Genomic DNA, 19616 nt, shown 5'->3' on the forward strand with positions numbered 1-19616 from the left:
TAGTCCAGTCCTCCGTTGGTGGGTTGAGGGGACCCTCCCCTGCACTTAAATTAAAAGATCTCTGCTTTTTCTGCACTCATGGCACTTTATTTATTTTCAAAATAAAAAAGAAAAAATGAAAACAAAAAGATTTCCCATCTGATTGATTCAGTTGGATAACAAGTCTTGAAGAGACGCATTGTTAAAAAAAAATTATCCCCAATTCAGTGTAGTGGAGGGCTAAACTGGAAGTTAGCCTATGCTTGTCTGTGGTGCACTTATGGACCAAACAAGGAAGATCCGGAAAATTTTCAACAGTATCAAACTTTTTTGGCTACATTTGCCACTGACTGATTGTCATAGGAATAAAGGGGCTTCCACCTCATATACTGTAACCAGTTCTCTTTATACATCCATGTGGACTTCACTGTTGGTCCATTTGTCCATGTCTTGCTCAATTTTTTCACTATGAGCTGTTGTTTGTGTTTTGCGTTGTCTGTTGTTTACATAATGTCTGTTTATAAGGTCAGGACCGCTCACCATACATTTATGCACATGATTCCTCTTGTGCTGGCAGAGTAAATACTCTGAAATAGGAGCTGAAAATTCCAGTTTTTGCGGTGCGGGCGCAACAATAATGGGGGCTCTTAGAACTATAAAAAATAACTCCAGAAATGCCTATTGTCCAAAAGCTGATTGAAGCTAAATGATGCTTACACCATATAGCTTCAATCAGCTGTTGGAGCATGCAGAAACAGGATACTTACACATGAAGGAAAAATTAGTTGATAACCAAGATAAAATGTCCTAGTAAGCAGTTGGGCCTAGATTCTGTAGGTTCCCAATGCTCACGTCTTTCTCTACAAAATATTTGGTGTTTTGATGAAAACACATTGCTTCAAAAACTCCCACAGGCATTAAACTGGTTTAGTCTGACATGTAAGCCTCATCATTCATTGTTATGGTGCTCCACTCATTCATTCAGACTTTGCCTTTAATTTGTCAGCGTGCTGCGTGTGATCATATAGTGTGGTTTTCGTGTTTTTTCTCATGTCAAGAGAGGGCATTAAATTGGAAAGTGGAGCATTTAGAGCGAGAACATTTGAAGAGAACATTGGGAACCTTGTGGTCTTTGGGCAGAAGCCTGATCCAAAACGTGTCAGGAAATATCCCACTGCGCCTCAACAGAGAGACTCGACCACAACAGAGAACAGCAAAGGTCCGACCGTCCTGCTGGACAAAGCAGGTAAAGCTGTCGTGTCTTTTTACCTGCTGCAAGAGTTGAATAGAAATCCAACTCATCAGAGAGAGAGAGAGAGACATCTGCTGTCTCTCTCTCCCCTCCTGTGTGTCCTCTGTGGCAACATCTGCTTCCTCCGCTGCTCTTTCCCATCATGCAGTGGGCGTGTCCTTTGTGTTGCCCCCCCAGCTTCATTGTTCTAACCAATCATTGTCCTCACCAAGCTGTTCCCACGATGCACCAGTAATGACCAGAAGGCGCTGCTGATGGGAGCTGGTGTCTCTGAAGGAATGACTCTGTCTTTACAACTGCTTTAACCCCTGGGGAGAAATGACAATAAACAAAATAAAAAACAAAACAACACCTTCTCAAAGAGAGTAGAGGAATGTGTTCTGTTTTAAGAGCTTCGATTTCCAATTTCAAACCCCAAAACTCTTATTTTAATAAAGACTGTGTATGCATTACTGTTGGATAAGGATGAATACATTTAATAGAGTCATGTGCATTTATTAACAGAGTCAGAGGAGAAAGACAATCAGGGAAAGAAGAAGACAGAGGGGGAGAAAGAGTACGTGAAAGAGAGAGATGGAGCTCTGGGAAAGGATCAGAGCGTGGTCCCTGGGGAGCTGCGACAGATGAAGTAGCTGAATAAGCTGTCTGTCATTGTGTGACTCGGGCTGCTGTGGTCACTTCGTTTGTTCACACTCAACAATGGAGGATGGCTGAGAGAGAAATCTCTGTTTTCCCACAAGATTTAGCCCCCCAAAAATCACTAGTCAGTGATGCTGCGTGTGTGTGGGGAATTGTTCCTGGTGACAAATTGAAATGCTAATAAAAGAGTGGAAAAGTGCCAGTGAAGTCAGTGAGTCACTGTTATGATGCTGCATTTTTGTTATGACAGAAACTGCTAATCAGCAAAAAAGGGAAAGACATGAGGAGGAGAAAAGGCTTGAGATGTACTTTGTGATTCCACAACTCAATTCACTTGTAGAAAGGACTTTTGTGTTTACACTAACGTATTCAGTGGTCACATGGCATTTAAATATAACTTTAGTAAATAAAGCAAATACAACACATCAGTCCGTCAGAAACAAAAGAGCAAATCTAGATGTTTAGAAATAGGTTTCCCACAAAATGACAAGTGTAGCCACACCGGCCTGATGAAATAATGGCCATGCTTCGTAATGATTTCTCCGTTTCTTTAGAAACTATGAAAACTACAACAAAATATAAAAGTTAAAAAACACATCCAGACACTCTTTAAGTCTCTCATGCTAATGCCCATTGATTAGCAGTCTGACACACGTTAGAATGACAGAAATGAGCTTAAATAAAAGAAAAATGCCCCGCAGGTGTCCATGTAAAGGCACGTCATCAACACTATACATGAGAGTCAAGCAAATAAAAGACAATTACCATGTGAGCCTTGAGGACCAAATGCATATCGTTACTCTGACGTTGTATGTTCTTCATCTATAGCCGTGTTGCTCTGACCCTCAATGCCACTGACCCATTACGTCACATCACATTTCCCAAAATGCCCCCACTAGACTGCGGTCCTGTTACATTCTGCACTAAGCAAAGAACTTAACGTAAAAAGCAAGCACCTTTTAGACACGCTTTTTAAATCAAACTTAACACCTCATTTATTACCCTTTTAATCACTTTTAAACACCTTTATGAACGTAAATGATTGCAAATTTATAACTGAAACATTCACAATAAACACATCAGTGAGACATCCCTGAAACAGTCACAAGTGTCTTGAGATTTTAAAATATATAAATATATATATATATTTTTTGCTTCCTCTATTGCTGTTAGTAGTTAACAGTTAACAGCTACAGACTGAGAGAAATATTTTATTCACTGTGCAGCTACCAGCGACTTTTAAAGTGGAATGTTTTCTTGCATGTTACTCATGAGTTGAAGATGGTATTCAATCATCACACCTTAAATGTCAATATGACAACTTTGACCATTTAATTTGTTTTATTGTCTCTCTTGTATGGCATACATTTTTATTGACGATTGTGTCTTCAAGCACTATAAAATGTATAAAAATTTAAACATGATTACGTGGACTGCATATCTTGTATTTCCACATGGCGGAGCATCGTTCCTGTGTGCTCAGACAGAACTATAGCCCTGCTCTTACCTGACAAGGACTCAATGCACAAACCTGCTACTTTTAAATATCCAGTTGAGAAAGACTTTCTTTCAAACCTGTTTTTGTTTTTTTCTCGTTCTGACAATGTTGGCATGCAACTCTGTTCTGTGGACATTAAACGAGGTGCAGGTTTCCCTCTGCATCATCGGTGAAAAGGAAATATAGTGAGAGCTGGCAGAGCAGCAAGTAACAGCAACCTCCTATCTGTGTTGGTAGCACTAAACCAATATCGGGTCGAGGCACGTTTGTTATGGTTATAAAGGTACTACACCGAAAACTTTTGGTGGAAATGCACAGGTTTTTTTTTTGTCAGTATTCCCGCTTCACCTCTTCGTACATCTGTTCTCAAACATGCAAATAAAGTTTTCGGCCCCGATCAGACAGAGCATGTTTTGTAGGTTGCAGCCATTTTTTAAAAAACTGTTGTTAAGCAAACAACCAATCATCTGTCCTTAGCTTAACTGTGACTTTGCTGCAAAGTAAACTCACAAATTTTGGAGCGATGATACATAGGCTACCACTTGTTGTCATTGCCACCACAGAGGGCCCGCCTCTCAATTGGACAGATGGACAATGGAGCAAAAAACTTGATCCGAGGATGTTGTGGTCCACGGTCAGCACCTTAATAACCCCCATAGGATAAGAGAGTGCCCCACTTTCTCTAGTTTAAACCGCATTCAGCAAAGTACTGTTTGTGTGTGTGTGTGTGTGTGTGTGTGTGTGTGTGTGTGTGTGTGTGTGTGTGTGTGTGTGTGTGTGTGTATGACAGGTGACCAGTGTGTGGACAAAAGAAGGGTCAGTGGCCAAGTGTGAGCTCTTTTCTTTACCCCCTTGTCACCCTCTTCCCAGCAATCTCTCTCTCTCACTCACACACACACACACACACACACATAAACTAATGGACATTGCCATGCATGCTTACACACTGACACACATATAGATTCAAACAGATCTGTGAGAGGAGAGGAGAGAGGAGGAGAGCGTATGAATGGACAGATTAATCAGATTATAGCAGAGACACACTTAAACAGCCTGTTCTCTGAATTAGCTACGGTCCTGCCTACTCCCTGTCAGAATAAAAAGTGTGTGTGCGAGGAGAGAAAGAGGGGGAAGAGAGTAAACGAGACAATATATTTTCAGACACTCATGTTTGTGTATGTTTTTTAATTTGCATTCACATTTTGTTTTGCTTTTGTTATTTGGTGGCATTAAATATCAACCATCATGCAGGTTTTAACTCTGGCAAAACCCTCAACAGCTGTTGAGCACCATACCAAAAACACTCTCTATATATTTTTACCATGAAGAAGTTTCGATTTCCCCCTCAGAAGTTCAAAGAGTGCTGTTCTTTATGCACAGCAGGGCGGCATATGGCAGCCAGTGACAGGGCTTTGTCTGACTATTGACACCAGAGAGATGCAGAGAGGGAGGATGTGAGTGTGTGCGACTGTTCGGGGCCGGAGGACAGCCTAACAACAACAAAGGACCAGCTTTAAGCCTGTCTCCTGTGATTTTCCAACTCAGCGAAAAGCTATTGTGGCACTGAAAAAAAGTTAAGTTAAAAAGCTTAGCATGGTATGTGCTAACAACTGCCTGCCGCTTGTGTAATACAAGCAAATACTTTTTGAGCAGTCACAGTCGCAGTCTTTGGAACGGCAACGGTGCCCGTGTCTACAACCACTGGGCAGGTCAATGCTCCAACATGTCGCTATGTAACTTAACTTACATTTACTGTGACTCTGTGTCATCAGGGGTGTTGCAGTGAAGTGGGGGGTGGAGGTCAGACTGACCCAGGGCCCCACTGGGGGGCCCTTAAAAAGCCTGGAATTAACTTTGGTTAAGTTTTGCTGTTTTTAATTCCTAAGTAATATGTGTCATATCTAAATCAAAATTGGGTGAATAAATCATTTGAAAGAGTGAACTTTGGTTAGAAAGATATTGGAAGCTGTCTAATCGCAAGACAAAGTGGTACGGTCCATGCACCACAGCAGCCCGTTCTCACTCAGAACTTGTCAAATAGCGCCACTCTGTTACGGTGCATGCCCACTATACGCAACCAATACGCCCCAATTCCCAACTGCCCTGCCCCACTGGTTGCTTGTATCCATCCACAATCCCCCACTCCCTTCTCTACCAGACAAAGTTTCACTTTAGTATTTTCTGGATTTACACAAAGCTGTTCAAAAAGTCACTGGAGCTGCAGCTTGAGTAGCTGTGCTAACGTGAGCTACATTTTAATTTTTTAAATTGTCACTTATGTCATGCTGCCAGCTTGGTCCCCATCGCAGGGTTCTCAGCACGCTTTGTAAAGGTATTCAGCTGCTTCCAAATCAAAATGAATGGGAGAAGATTTCTGGTTGCATGTAGTCACGTATAGTGGGCATGCACCATTAGTGCTTTCAGTGTACAAGTGTTACGCCAATAGCCACCTTCCGCGTCCAACCAAACGCGGCTGAACAACGTCAGATGAGAATGAGCTCTAACAGAAACCGGTGGCGTTGTTATTGTATGCTGGCAATTGGTGCATCCACATGCAATGCGCACAGACAGTGTCACTTGAGAACGCGACTGGACGGAACCGGTTGCATGTGCGTGAAACGCTAAAGGGTAATAACACTGCCTGTAAGCACATAATATGAGCAGCACGAGTGCGGTTATTAGGCAGGTGGGTGGTTGATGGGTCCCACAAACAACTGACTTTCGTGCAGGAGTCTGGAGTTTGCTTTCCATGTGGATGAGTGTATGGTTTTTTTCTACACCGGTTTTTGCCTAAACTTAACCATCCTTGACTTTGTTGCCTAATCCCAACCATCGTGACGGTCTGTGCTGTTGTGTGAACACAGGGACCATGCTGCTTCATTCCACCATGTGCATTTGTTTACATCACGGTAAGGGCATTCCTGAGCGTCAACAGAGGGATACCTGAAACATCATAAGTAGATGCGGAAGGTCACTGACACAGCGGCGCCGTGTGATGAGTTGGCTGCACACAGACATTGCACACTCCATGTTTCCTGTGTTTTGATTAACATCATAACCTGATCAGTTACAGCGACACAGATAAGAACAATCACCTGACCATTTTATACATTATTTATGCTTCTGATTATGTGGTACCGGTTTGTAATACAGCCGTTAACATCGAGCTTCGTCCGCTTGTAGCTGGAGACAGCTGTGTTTCTTTTGTGTTAATTTATGCCATAATCTCACTGTTCAGATTATAAATTTTAAAGTAATTAATAAGAAATATATTGACAGGCAATATGTACATGTTACTTTTATGTTTATTTTTTGAAGGCCAGTGTGTTTTCAGCTTATGGCCCCTCTAACCCCTTTATGTGCACAATAGTTTAGTTCACTCCTTGACCAAGATTCATCTTTAAATGCAACTAAGGGATCATTTATGCTTCCTTAATGTATGTAAATAGATATCTTCATTCCAAACATTGTCAACATCACCTCCTTCATAATTCAATGCATCCTTTATGATGGCATATATACAGACAATAGATGACACTAAAGGGCATAATCAAAAGCTTCATTCACCAAGAAAAGGGACGACGGTGGAGAAGGTTGTAATAATACACCTTTTAACAGAGACATTGTTGTAAATGATGGTGTCTGTGAAGCCATTAAATACATTGCAACATGTGGGCAGAAGTTATTTTCACAGTTACTTCTCTTTTGACATTTTTTAAGTGCCTTTGTTGTCTCCTACAGAGTGATATCTCCCTTGAACTAACCTACACTGACCCCATGATCTACGTTTCAGCCATTTCTGTTAGCCTTACAAAAATGTGCATATAGATTAAATGAACACAGAGTACGGACAGAGGGCTCTATAGGGTTAATATATGTATCTAACGTTGAGCATAAATGAGCCCATAAATGTGCGAAATGGTTTCGTCTGCCCCAGCATTAGGATTCTTTGCCCGAGAAAGGGAAATCAGGCATCCAAAAGAAGAAAGAAAGACAGAAAAGAGAGGGAAGGAAAGCAACCCGACTATGAATAGAAGAAAAAGAAAAGTTCATATGGATCTAAATAGGAACGCCAACAGAGAAGGCTTAAGCATAGGGCCCAAAAATCGTCATTACATGAAGGAATGAATGAACTTAACAAGACTTTTATTCTTTTTTCCTCTCATTTTATGACTATGTAACTTTAGTCAGCATGTCCATGACCTGTGTTTGTGTGTGTGTGTGTGTGTGTGTGTGTGTGTGTGTGTGTGTGTGTGTGTGAGAGTGTGAGTGTGAGTGTGTGCTGATGTGCTCCATGTCGACACTTAATACAGTTTGTCCTCTGTAATTGTAACAAATTTCTGTTCATCTGTCATCCAATTTCACTGTCTTGTGTGTGTTTATATGAGACTGGGATCCAGATGAGGTTCTTTGATGACTACTTCTACACTCCCAGTGGTCGCTAAATGACACACACACACACACACACACAAGCGCGCACACACACAGAGTAGTCAGGCAGGGGCAACTGGGACTAAATCCAGACTAGCGGTTTCTCTCTCCGGCTATAAATACCCCTGTGCTTAAAACAAGATCACTCACACACACACACACACACACACACACACACAAGCACTGATGCTCATATACAGACGCTCATAAAAAACATTATTCACAAGCACATCAAGACACAAGCTAATATAAACACACATACGTTGGCATGCACATATATATACACACTCTCTCTATCTCAAACACACACACACACATGCACACACACAAATACTCACACACAAAGAGATGGCTCTGGCCTCAGATGAGGCTGGCTAAGAGGTCTATGATTATGGGGTGTGTCTTTGTCTCATTTAGTGGTTCCACAAGGAGACAGTCTTCTGCTGCGTCAGACGAATACACACACACACACACACACGCAAATACCAACACACCATCACTTAGCGACAACAGATCCCTCAGTTTGAATTTGTTAGATTGCCCTGTGAGGGAACTGCAAATCTAAAAACGGCTGCATATAAGAATATTTTTGCTTCACTATGTATTGTGATGATGCAACACTCCTATAAATAGCTAAAGCTTTTTTTTTCTCACAATAGATATGAACACCTAGTGCTGTAATGTTCAGCCACCAGTGTCATAATCTGTTTGTTCCTTTAATGCATGTGAAAGCATCAACATTTAAACAAAATCACAAAATCACTCAACATCAGATGTGCTATATTTCATTCCTCTTTTATTTTGGAAAAATATTGCGCAGTTTTCCAGTAATAAAAATGACAGGCTCTGTACATACGACTTTTCTCTTAAATACAACACAGTCACAGGGGTCTCAAGTGCCTAACACATACATGCATACATGCATACTTACATACATACATTATCTGCCAAATAAAAACAACTTAAATTATAACAGAAAAAAGTCACAACAAGATGGAACACAAATAATTACATAATTAAATTAAAGGAATACATCTTTCTTTAGATAACAAATAAAATAAAAAACAAATTATCCTAACCAACGGCAGGCAGGGTGATGGTGTCCTTCAATTGGCTAATAGTGGAAGACTGGGAGTGAAGGGAGCGGGAGTGGGCAGTGCATACATTTGACACCACACACAGGTATCATCACCTCATCTGCACACACACACACACACACACACACACACACACACACACACACACACACACACATACATGCACACCTCCATAGTGCAATGAGGTCTTGGCAGTTAAGACTAGTCCTTTATAGCTTGGCTTACTTGGACGCACATCAGCATCATCAAAGGAGAATTATTTTGTATCTTTAGGTTCATTTTGTCAATAACTTGTGGTCGAAGGAGCTGCCAGGAGAAATAATGTAATTACATTTCCCTTATATTTTGCCTGATTTCATCATCTCTTCCTTTGTTCTCTTGTGCTGATTGGTGTGCTTCCTAAGTCGCCCTGCCCAAAACATTGCCCTGTGTATCACAACCTTCAGGGGTCAGGGGGCCAGTATGGCCCAACAGGATCCATGTTGGATCGATCTGCAGTCACTACTGGAGTCTTCAGTTCTCTATTTTCTGCTGAGAACCAGCTCAGCGACACTGTCTCTGTCAGTGCTGCAGAGTTAAAGATGCTGTTCAAGTCCCCCTGTTTTTAATTTTGTTTTGTTTTGTCAGGAAAAATGTTTCAACTTAGACTTGAATGACTTCTGAACAACAAACAGACAACAACAGCAGCTGCAGTTTTAATAAAGTACAGGGACTACTGCTCTCACTTCATCCTTTACTCTGCAGCACTGCACAGGACATGAACTGTCCAATATCCACAGCAGCTTTTACACTGCATTGGAAAACCACAGCACATAACAGTACTACAACAGTACTTCAAAAGTTCTCAGTACTCCAAAGGTACTACATAGTTCATTCAACCAGTACTCCACGGTACTACAATATCATCGAACATCCAAGTCAATTCTCCATCCTGGTGTGAGCAGTTAATCTTCCACTGCTGCTTGTTCAGCACTGTTTCTGCACATAGTTTGTACTAGTGCTAGTCTTCTGGTACTTCATCCATAGTACTGAGTCAGCATTAGACCTGACATCAAACGCAGGTCAAATATGTCCAGTATTCACCCGTAGTACTAGTGTAGTACTAAGTCCTTGCCAAGTCAGTACTGACTCCGTGCTGGCTCAGTAGCACCTTGGCTCAAAGTCCTCCGGTAAATCCCAGGGAACAGCAGCAAACAGCAGGAGTAAAACCTCCTGGAGACAAGCTGAGCTGTACTGCTCAGGGCTGGTGTGTGTGGACCGCCATCAACCACAGGAAACTGGTCTGATCTGGTCTGGACTGGTATCATACCTGGAATAAAGAAAGATGAAATGTAAGCTTTTGGTGTATTTTGACCCACATGCTGGGGGAAAATACTTTTATTTGGTATATTTGCCGGGCATGTTCTTCTGTTTTTGTGCACTCACCTCTGTAGCGATGATACATTCATCTTTTTGGTCCGACATGACGTAGACGGACTGGTATTTGGTGTCATTGGTACACTGGTACCTGCTGTCACTGGGACTGTGGTATTCAACATCACTGGTTGACTGGCATTTGATGTCACTGGTTGACTGGCATTTGATGTCACTGGTTGACTGGTATTTGACGTCACTGGTTGACTGGTATTTAAGATCACTTGCGGCATGACAGTTCAACTCGCTGGATGACTGATACTTTGCTTCGCTGCAGCTTGGTGACTCTTCTACTTGTTTCATTTCTGATGCGTCACTGTGGGGCAAAGAACAGGTTTAGAAATGCCGTCCTTCACACAACATGTCATTATTGTAATTAGGTGTAAACATTTTCATCCATGCAAATTACGGCATGCATGACACTAAATTTCCAAGCAGTGTATCTACGTAAGCTGATATTTTATAAATACCTGTTTTGTCTCTTCCTGTATCTTTCCTCCAAGTCCGACTCATCCAGCATTTCACATTTGACCTCCGGCTCTTCACGCTCCTCTTCTTTACACAGCGACAGCTCCTCAGGCCGCAGCTCGTGGACCAGGTTGTACTCCACACTTGGGTAACGAGTCTTAAAGCCGTTCTTCTCTGATCCGTTGATCCCGCTGATTCCACTCAGACCACCCAGCGACCCGGCCAGGTCCGAATGGTAATCCGCCTTCTTGTTGGTGTTTTTAATTGACGTTGTCATCATAGAGCCCAGTTCCTTGTCACTGCGGAGACAGTTGTTGGTGGTTGTCAGGTTGTTCATGGTCTCGTGGCTGTCACTGTGGATACTGTCACCGTGGTGACTGTGCCTCTCCTGCAGTTTGACCCGAACGTAGACCACTAGCACTGAGCAACCGATCAGGATCACGAGAACGAGGAAGATGCCAGCACACACGGCCATCCAGGGGAATCCACTGTCGTCGTCCTCCTCGTCTTCAAAATTTTCATTATCTGGTGAAGAATATCGCCGATCTGGTCCGTCCACCACCGGTTGACGCTTGGAAACCTCTGGTAAAAGAAACTGGCAGTTGTGACCGCCGTAGCCAGGCACACAGGCGCACACATAGCGACCGCCTCGCTCGTGGCAGGTGGCTCCATTGTGGCAGGGGTTGTGATGGCAGCGGGAGATTGGGGAGCTGCAGTTTTCGCCAGTATATCCTGTAAAAGATGCAGAGTTTAAGAGCCTAGAACAAAGCTGATATAACACTTTACAAAAAAAAAAAAAATAATAATGTAAACATGATCCCACAGTCTCTTGAGTTCTGTCATACCTGGAGGGCAGGTACAGGTGTAACCGTTCACTCCCTCCACACACGTCCCACCGTTATGACAAGGGAAAGACAGACAGTGTCCAGAGACACTGCTGCTGTCCTCACAGTTAGGACCTGAAAATCCCTCAGGACACTGACAGAGGTAGGAGTTCACCAGATCCACACATTCTGCACCTGCAAATCGGAAAGGGAATGAGACAATGACAGAGGGTTAGTCTCCAGATATTTTTCAATTCTAGATTTAGGTTTAATTTCACTTTTTTCCCCCTAATTTAGTTCTCCAATCCAAAAAATATCTGCTTTAAAGTTTGCCATCCAGTGATGAATTGCTGTTATTCAACAATTTTGTGGAGACATCATCTCCCATTTATGTTCATTTTTGGAAGATTAGTTCTCTATTTTGCTTTCATCAGAACTTGCGAGATATCAACAAGAGGAGACGGTTGGGCAAGTGCTTATATTCTCCATGTATGGACAATAGACTAAGGTCTGAGTTGAGAACGGCCTTTGATTGGTTGTATGTCCACCAAGACAGAGAAAGATTCTGTCGCAATGTTGATGCAGGCCTTACTGGAGATGCAGGAGCTCAAATCCAGACAAGAGTTTCTTGGCAAAGGTGTTTGAGATGGATAGGCTTACAAACACAGAGGACAGCGTACCGTTCAAACAGGGGTTGGAGGAGCAGTGGTCGATTTTCTTTTCGCAGTTGAAGCCAGCGTATCCCATCGGGCACTGACAAAAGTAGCCGCCTTCAGGGTTGTCGGCACAACGCCCACCATTGAAGCAAGGCCCATCTGCACAGGTATTGGCACTTAGCTCGCAGTTGTTGCCATAAAAACCAGGTGGGCAGGTGCACACATAGCCATTATCGTTGTCCTGTATTGGAAATAATGCAGTGGTTACACACGGGCTCATTTCCACTAATATAGCCTTCTTGTTTTTTTTATCAACACATTACTTCTTTTGATCGACACTCACAGTGCAGCTGCCTCCATTTCGACAGGGGTTCCCAGAACATTCGTTGACCTGGATCTCACAGCTGGCACCTGTGTATCCAGGCAGACAGGAGCAAGTGTAGCTGCCCTGGCCAGTGTTGGTGCAGGTGGCTCCGTTAAGACAGGGCTTATGGTGTGTACAGTAGTTCAGATCTGGAAACCGCAACAAGAAGGAACATTCATTAAGTTTCAATTTGAAACAAAGAAGGATGATTTAGTGCAGCTAGGGCAGTAAATCTTTCAGTAAACTCACCCTGGTTGCAGAAGAGCCCACCCCATCCCTCCTGGCAGTTACACTGCCAGGGCTGTTGGCAGGTGCCATGGAGGCAGCCTGGGTAACGAATACAGTCGTCACAGTAACGCCCACTGAAGCCCACGCGACACCTGGAAACAAAACACTCATTAAATACTTTTATTAACAAACTATCTGTTTAAGATCCAACTATGAAGCTCCAAAATATGAAAAAGGGGACTGCGTGACTTACTTGCACTCTCCAGGTTTATCACAGAAGCCGTGTTCTTCATCACAGCCAGGAAGACAGATTGCTGCAGGGAGGAAACAGATAGTGACAGGTGAATCATGGGAAATCCCGTGTATTTGCCCTCCGTCAGTCTCCCATTGACAGACAGCCTTTTCAAATAGCTGCCTGTGTTGGCACCTCGACCTTCTTATCTATTCATCTTTCAGCCTGTCTGGTGACCAGTCTGTCTCTCAGATTAGTTTACCTGCTCACCTGTCTGCAGTTTCTATCACTCTACCTGTCATAGAAGCCTAATAAACTAGAAAGAGGTTGATAGTTAACCCTTAAAACCTGAGCAAATTGCTTTGATTTCTTTTGAAAACATGGGGTGAAAGCAACAGATACATGGTCCAATAATTAGCAAGAAATTAATTTTAAAAAAATTACCTGAAAATAAAATAAATAAATAAATGTAAAAAACAGGACAAAGAGCTTAAAAAAGTACGGAAAATTTAAAAAACGTATCTTTTACGTATCGTTTATTATATCTCTTCTTTCTGATATAATTTCAAATAAAAAATTATTTAATTATTTCTGGACATTTCTCCCTCATTTTTAAAATAGTTTTTTGATAATGATTCCCTCTTTTTAAAGACTGATTCTTTTGAGAAATTTTCTTGTTACCATTTACTAATTTCTTGCTATTTGTGGGTCATTTTTGCCAAGTTGGCCATTGCCTTTTTCCCCATGTGTTTAAACAAAGAAATCTGCTCAGGTTTCAAACGGCTTGTGAAGGGCGTATGAATGCAGCACAAGAAAACTGATGCTGATCCAGGTTTCAAGGGGTTAATCTAGACCAAACCTAGCTGCCAAAATGGGGATGGATAAAATCTTGTCATGGGGTTGTTTCTGACCACCGGCTGAAATGTGTTGGTTTGTTCGATACTGCAAAAGTTGCTGAAAACGTTACCTTCCGGCATTAATGGCCGATAGGCACGTTGGTCACCATACAGAAGAACCAGCCAACAATCCCTCTCCTTTAACATGGTTGCTCTCCGACACAAAAGCATCCCACACAAAGCCTCCTTTCTCCCCTTGACTGTGGGTCAGAAGTCCCTTTTTCTCACCCTTGGCCCCTCTCCTCCTCCTCCACCCCCCATCACCCCCTCCCCTCCTGCTTCTGATCCTCCTCTCCTCCCTTCCTCTTGCATCAACCTATCCCCTCTCTTCTCCTCCTCTCCTCTTCCACATTCATCCTTTGCCTCCTCCGCTCCTCCCGTCTCTCCTCGCTCCCCTCCTCCCCCCCAGGGCCAGCTGGTCTGTGTGGAGCTAACCACCAGACAGCTGCTCCATTGTCTCCTCTCACTGAGCAGCTGCCCCCTCCACAACAATACACAACCCCGCTTGGCCAATCACTAGCCCGAGCCGCAACAATATAGGACCCCCACTTGGCCAATCGGGGAGGAGGTTTGGGGCGAGGAGGCCCCAGTGGTCTAATGGAAGGCACGCGGCGTGTGAATTACTGAGGAGCCACTGCGGCTCATTAGAATGGAGGCCTCTGGTGCTATGGGATAACTAACTGACGCCTGTTGCACACGGGCCCCGCATTAGGAGGTGGAAAACGTCCCTCAACAATAAAGATAGGCAAGTGATTAACTTTGAAAAGTAATTTATATCTATAAACAAGTCTCTGCCTCATCAGTGTCACTTTATAGCTCCTTAGTGTTGATGGTTCAATTGAGCTGATTCCTCTCGGAGCCGCAACTAATGTAAAGCATGCATTATTCTGTCCATGTATGAGGCAGTTTTTTAGGATCAGACTCTCTATGTAAACATCAGCACCTCCTACTAATGACTGTGCTGCTTTTTCAGCTTATCTTTCCCACAGGCAGCTGCTGGGAAATTTAAATATTAACTCGTGCAATACCACACAGATGAACTTTTTTCTTTGACCCCTTTATCCCCAATTTATGGCATTTCCTCACATTGCCCCACACAGCCTGCACAACTCAGTGTTGGTTTATAAGCAAACCCACTTACGTTCAGTGCAGTACTGTCCCTTCCAGCCAGAGTTGCATATGATCTCCCCGCGCTCCCCGCAGGTGAAGTGGCCAAAAGCATCGTCTCTGGGCCGGCAGAAGACAGAGCAGCCGTCGCCATAGTAGTGCTCATCACACAGGAAGCGGTACGAGTAACGTAGCTCGGTTCTGCCGGCTGTCTGCATATCCTTGAACCACTCTTCTCCCACAGTGAGGTGACGCTGAGTGGTGATCCTGCTGATCAGACGCTCCGGGTTGTCTGTAAAAATCAATGATGCAGCTTTTTTATCAGTGACCTGTTATTATGGTTAGTGTTATGATTTAATGATAGCAACATGATGTTCTGCAGAGCAGGTGCACAAGGAGCAAAGAGGGTGACACCCTGTCATTGTCATAAATTATGACTTTTATGCCATTTCTTTGCAAAATTTAAGATTATTGCAGTGTTTTGGGGGGTTTATTGCTGATGATGTCTTTATTTAGCTTTCTATAGAAAGTTAGTCACACATACAATAATAAATTTGTTAGTGCCAGATATAAAATGCTTTTTTTAAGGTTGCAATACAATGAAGCAGTGACTACTGCTGCTTAAATAATATAAAAGTAAATGTGAATTATGCACTTTCCTTCAAAAGACAAGTATAGGTTACACCTGATGACAGGCAGCTTTTTTCACTATCTCCACCACCAATACAGAGAGTCACTCCCCCATGCTGTAATCACTTAGTCATTATTAGTGCGCTGATAAGAGCAGGACATAAAGATAACAGTGAATATCACCCAATAGGGGCAAATTTCACTTAGCACCTGCAAAAGCTGTGGGTGGCCTTCATCCCACATGATGATTAATAAACCTCCAGCTGTAGATAAGTTTGTAGAGGCTGTCTTTAAATGATTATTTATCATCAAATCTAATGATCAATATGGAAATCAAATAACATGTGATTTGAGAAGAAGCACTATATAAGAAATGTACATTATTCGCTCTTGGTATGAAATGTCAGCATAATGTTGTGGCAGCATTCATTAAAGTTAGTGCTGTCTTGATGACTGAGCACCAAGTGAAAGAATACAAGGCCACTGTGCGCCTTCTGGCCTGTCTTTGAGTTACACTGCTGCCTTCTCTGGCTGTCACCCACCTGTTGTCAGGTCGTCCAGGGAGTCAGTGTGCAGAGCCTCAATGATCAGTGAAAACGTCCCCTGAGGAGAGACAGAGAGAGTCAACAGCTGCTGGGCCTGGAGGCCTCCCTCCCTCCCCAGAGCAGCAGAGGGCTATTAGGAGGCCTCCCAATAAACTTCACAGCCTAATTCCCGTGTTGATTAGGGGCCTAATAAGGGCTACTACCTGCTCCCTTTTTCACACCCCTGCTACTATCACACTCTGACACCGCCGTAAAACCAAACGAGGCGGAATTTCACGCTGCGCTGCCAATGATGTGCCAACTCAGAGGATGTTAAATTTCCCACCAAGCCTGGTCGGAGGAGAGGAGCGTTTGGTGAAAACACCCCCCTCTCCCCTCCACAGACACACACACACACACACACACACACACACACACACACACACACACACACACACACACACACACACACACACACACACACACACACACACGCACGCCCTCCTCCCCTCCCGTTTTATCCTACCAAAGAGCACAGAACTACTACAATAGCCCCTCTCACACAGTGCTGACAAAGACCCTCACAAGTGTTGAGTTTGGGAGCATCTGTTGGGTTTTGCACTCTTCAAAGCTAATATGTCCCAATGGAGTAAGACAATAATAACTTCACAGTCTGCCCATGGTTTTCATTACTCCTTAAAAATGTGACAACCATAATATCGTCCACATGAAACAAATATAACACCAAACGTATAAATACTATGTAATAGCCTACAGTACTCTTGCAAGAAAAGTCGTAGCAAATAATAATTCTCACTTACCGGCCATGTGAAGCCGAAAGGGAAGCGTATTGGGTTGGTGAAGCTGTCCGCGTTAGTCTCCGGTACCTGGAAGGAGTTGGAGCCGAGGACGGGAGTCACAGCCCCGCCGTAGGTGCAAGGAGGCTCGGGGGACACATTGGCCTGGTAGTGCTTCAGACAAACCCGAAAGAAAGTCTTGCACTCACACTGCTGGTGTTGGCCCTGCGGATGAGCAGCAGAGCCTCCGGGGCAGCAGTTGGAGTTGCCCGGTATCCCTTTCTTGTTGAGAAACTCCTGCAGCTTCAACTCAAACACTCCGGAGCACCAAACCTATAAACGTGAAATCAGCCCAATGCTTGAGGCAAATAACTTTGGGATGTATGAGCATAACAGCCACAAATGCGAGTAAAAACACGGCGTGCGTAAAAATACCACTTAGTGTGATCGCGTAATCTTACCTGGCAGGTGAGCAAGGAGAGAGTGACAACCAGGAGCAGACACAGGCGTCCCATTGTGTTGACAGCCCTTCAACAAGCAGTGAAAGCTCCACAGGTTCGTAGCCCGGCTCAAACAATCATGGAGAAAGTTTTTTCAAAAGCTTTCCGCTATGTCACAGTCAAGGTGAACTCTTGACGCGCAGGAGATGAACTTTTCCTTTGGTGCCTCCTTATTTTTCCATGCGCGGCACGAGTTTTTGACAGAGAGAGGGGAAAAAAGTTTTGAAATGTAAAGTAATCCTCGGCAGAAGGATCCTCTTAGAGAAGAATGAAATCCCCGATGGAAGTATGAGAGTTAATTCCAGTTACAGGAGGAAGAGGCAGCTCTTGTTTATTTTCCCACTTGATTGATAATGATATGCTGATGCAAAGTCTCCGTCTCTGTGCGCCTCTTTCGGAAAAACAGTGCGTGTGTCTGATGGGTGTCCTGCCCTGCGCAGGGTTTTATACCGGGCCAGCAGGCGAAGGGTAATAAGATGCAAATGAACCCCTCTGCTCCTCTTCTTCCCCTCCCTCTACCAGCGCCACAAGTCCGCCCCGGGGCCATCACAAAGAAAGAGGAGAGGGGGGAGGAGAGGGGGAGCTGGGGGGGTGCATACAACTTTTCTAAACCCGCCCTCCCTCATACCCCCCCACACCCCCTCTTTCTCTCAAAGGGACAGACCAAATGGCTAGTGAGCTGTTAAATGTGCAACAACCCCTTGCTTCCCGTGATGCCTCCCTCCTCCACAACACAACACACAGGGCCCATTTACATTCCGACAAATTCTTTAACCTCTGCACGAAATCCTCCACATCTCGGCATCAAGTGATTTATACGCGCAGCAGCCAGTCCGACGGTGGCCTCTCATATTTGGAGTTATGGTAAAGCCTTGGCTTGGCCTGTTCCCCGCGCGGCCAGCCGGCAGCCAGCCGTCCCAACTGCGCTGCAACGACCATCTGCTCCGCCACATTCCTATGGTGTTACCCCTGTCGGGGTGTTCACATGTTCACACCCCCCAAAACAAGTCGATTTGTCCCTATTACCTTGTCTTTATTTTTTGGTTGCGTCTTCTGTAAACCTCCCTAAGTCTGGCTCTACATTATGTATTATGTCATCTAACATATTACTGATTTAACCCTTTGAAACCTGGAGCGACATCACTTTCATTGTGCAGCTTTCAGACGCTTTTCACAAGTATTTCAACATGTGAACGTTGTGCAAATTGGATTTTTCTTTTTCAAAAACACTGGAAACTTGGTTAGAATTTTTCCACACATTTCAATAAATTAATAAATGAATTAATACACATATATATATATATATATATATATATATATATATATATATATATATATATATATATATATATTTAAAGCTAAGGAAACGTCTAGAGAATAAAGAAAAAGGCTATGATAGCTATAATTATAACTAATTACATATTTAAAATTATGTTACAGAATTATTATGACTTAAGCACATTTTCCAGGTAATTCACTCTTTAAAAAGACATTTATTCACTACTAATTTTCAGGTACCTTCACTGTACTGTTTACTAATTTCTTACAATTTTTGGGGTAATTTCTTCTTTCTTTGCTCTTCGCCTTTTTTCCATGCTTTCTGAATGAAATAAAGCCAGTTTCTTCAGGTTTCAAAGGGTTGATGGTTTGACAAAAACATGTTTGACAGGGCATTTGATCGATCAATTTCTTCTGTTTCCCTTATGCCAAAAATATATTCAGGCGCATAAATGTAGCCTACAATACACCCTATCCACATAAATCTAACACTATGTTCGTGGGGATGGCTTCCCAAACTAACGTCTGTCTGTATTTAGACTCCTAAATAATATTTGGAACAACTTTAGATAGATAAGACCCGTTTTATGAATATAAATGTAATGTTTAGCAGGTAAAATTCTCTGAAACAAAATGCCAACTAAGTGAGTAAAGACGCACCAAATTACGCACACGCTGGCTGCAGGCCAACACACCTAAACCTTTTCACCGCATGCCTCTGTATTTCCCTTACTTGCTCTTTGGTATAGAGGCAGTAAAAAAGACTTGGTGGTGTGTCACTCGCGTGGCTGTCATTAAAGGAC

The 19616-nt window shown here is 43.2% G+C and overlaps 1 protein-coding gene across 1 annotated transcript; it reads right to left on the bottom strand.

Annotated features, from left to right (window-relative positions):
* Positions 1–8575: 8575 nt before the first annotated feature.
* Positions 8576–17943, bottom strand: dldh (dihydrolipoamide dehydrogenase). The gene is made up of 12 exons (XM_042487961.2): positions 17497–17943; positions 17060–17368; positions 16257–16317; positions 15119–15376; positions 13103–13163; positions 12871–13001; positions 12601–12770; positions 12282–12498; positions 11623–11796; positions 10780–11509; positions 10322–10625; positions 8576–10205 (listed from the first exon to the last, which is right to left on the bottom strand). The coding sequence occupies exons 1-12, from the start codon at positions 17548–17550 to the stop codon at positions 10200–10202; spliced, it is 2475 nt and encodes an 824-aa protein (XP_042343895.2). The 5' UTR covers positions 17551–17943; the 3' UTR covers positions 8576–10199.
* Positions 17944–19616: the final 1673 nt, after the last annotated feature.

Source organism: Plectropomus leopardus, chromosome 1 (genome assembly GCF_026936395.1).
Source record: "Plectropomus leopardus strain MGB_pleo_1.0 chromosome 1, ASM2693639v1, whole genome shotgun sequence".
In the NCBI taxonomy this organism is placed as follows: Eukaryota; Metazoa; Chordata; class Actinopteri; order Perciformes; family Serranidae; genus Plectropomus; species Plectropomus leopardus.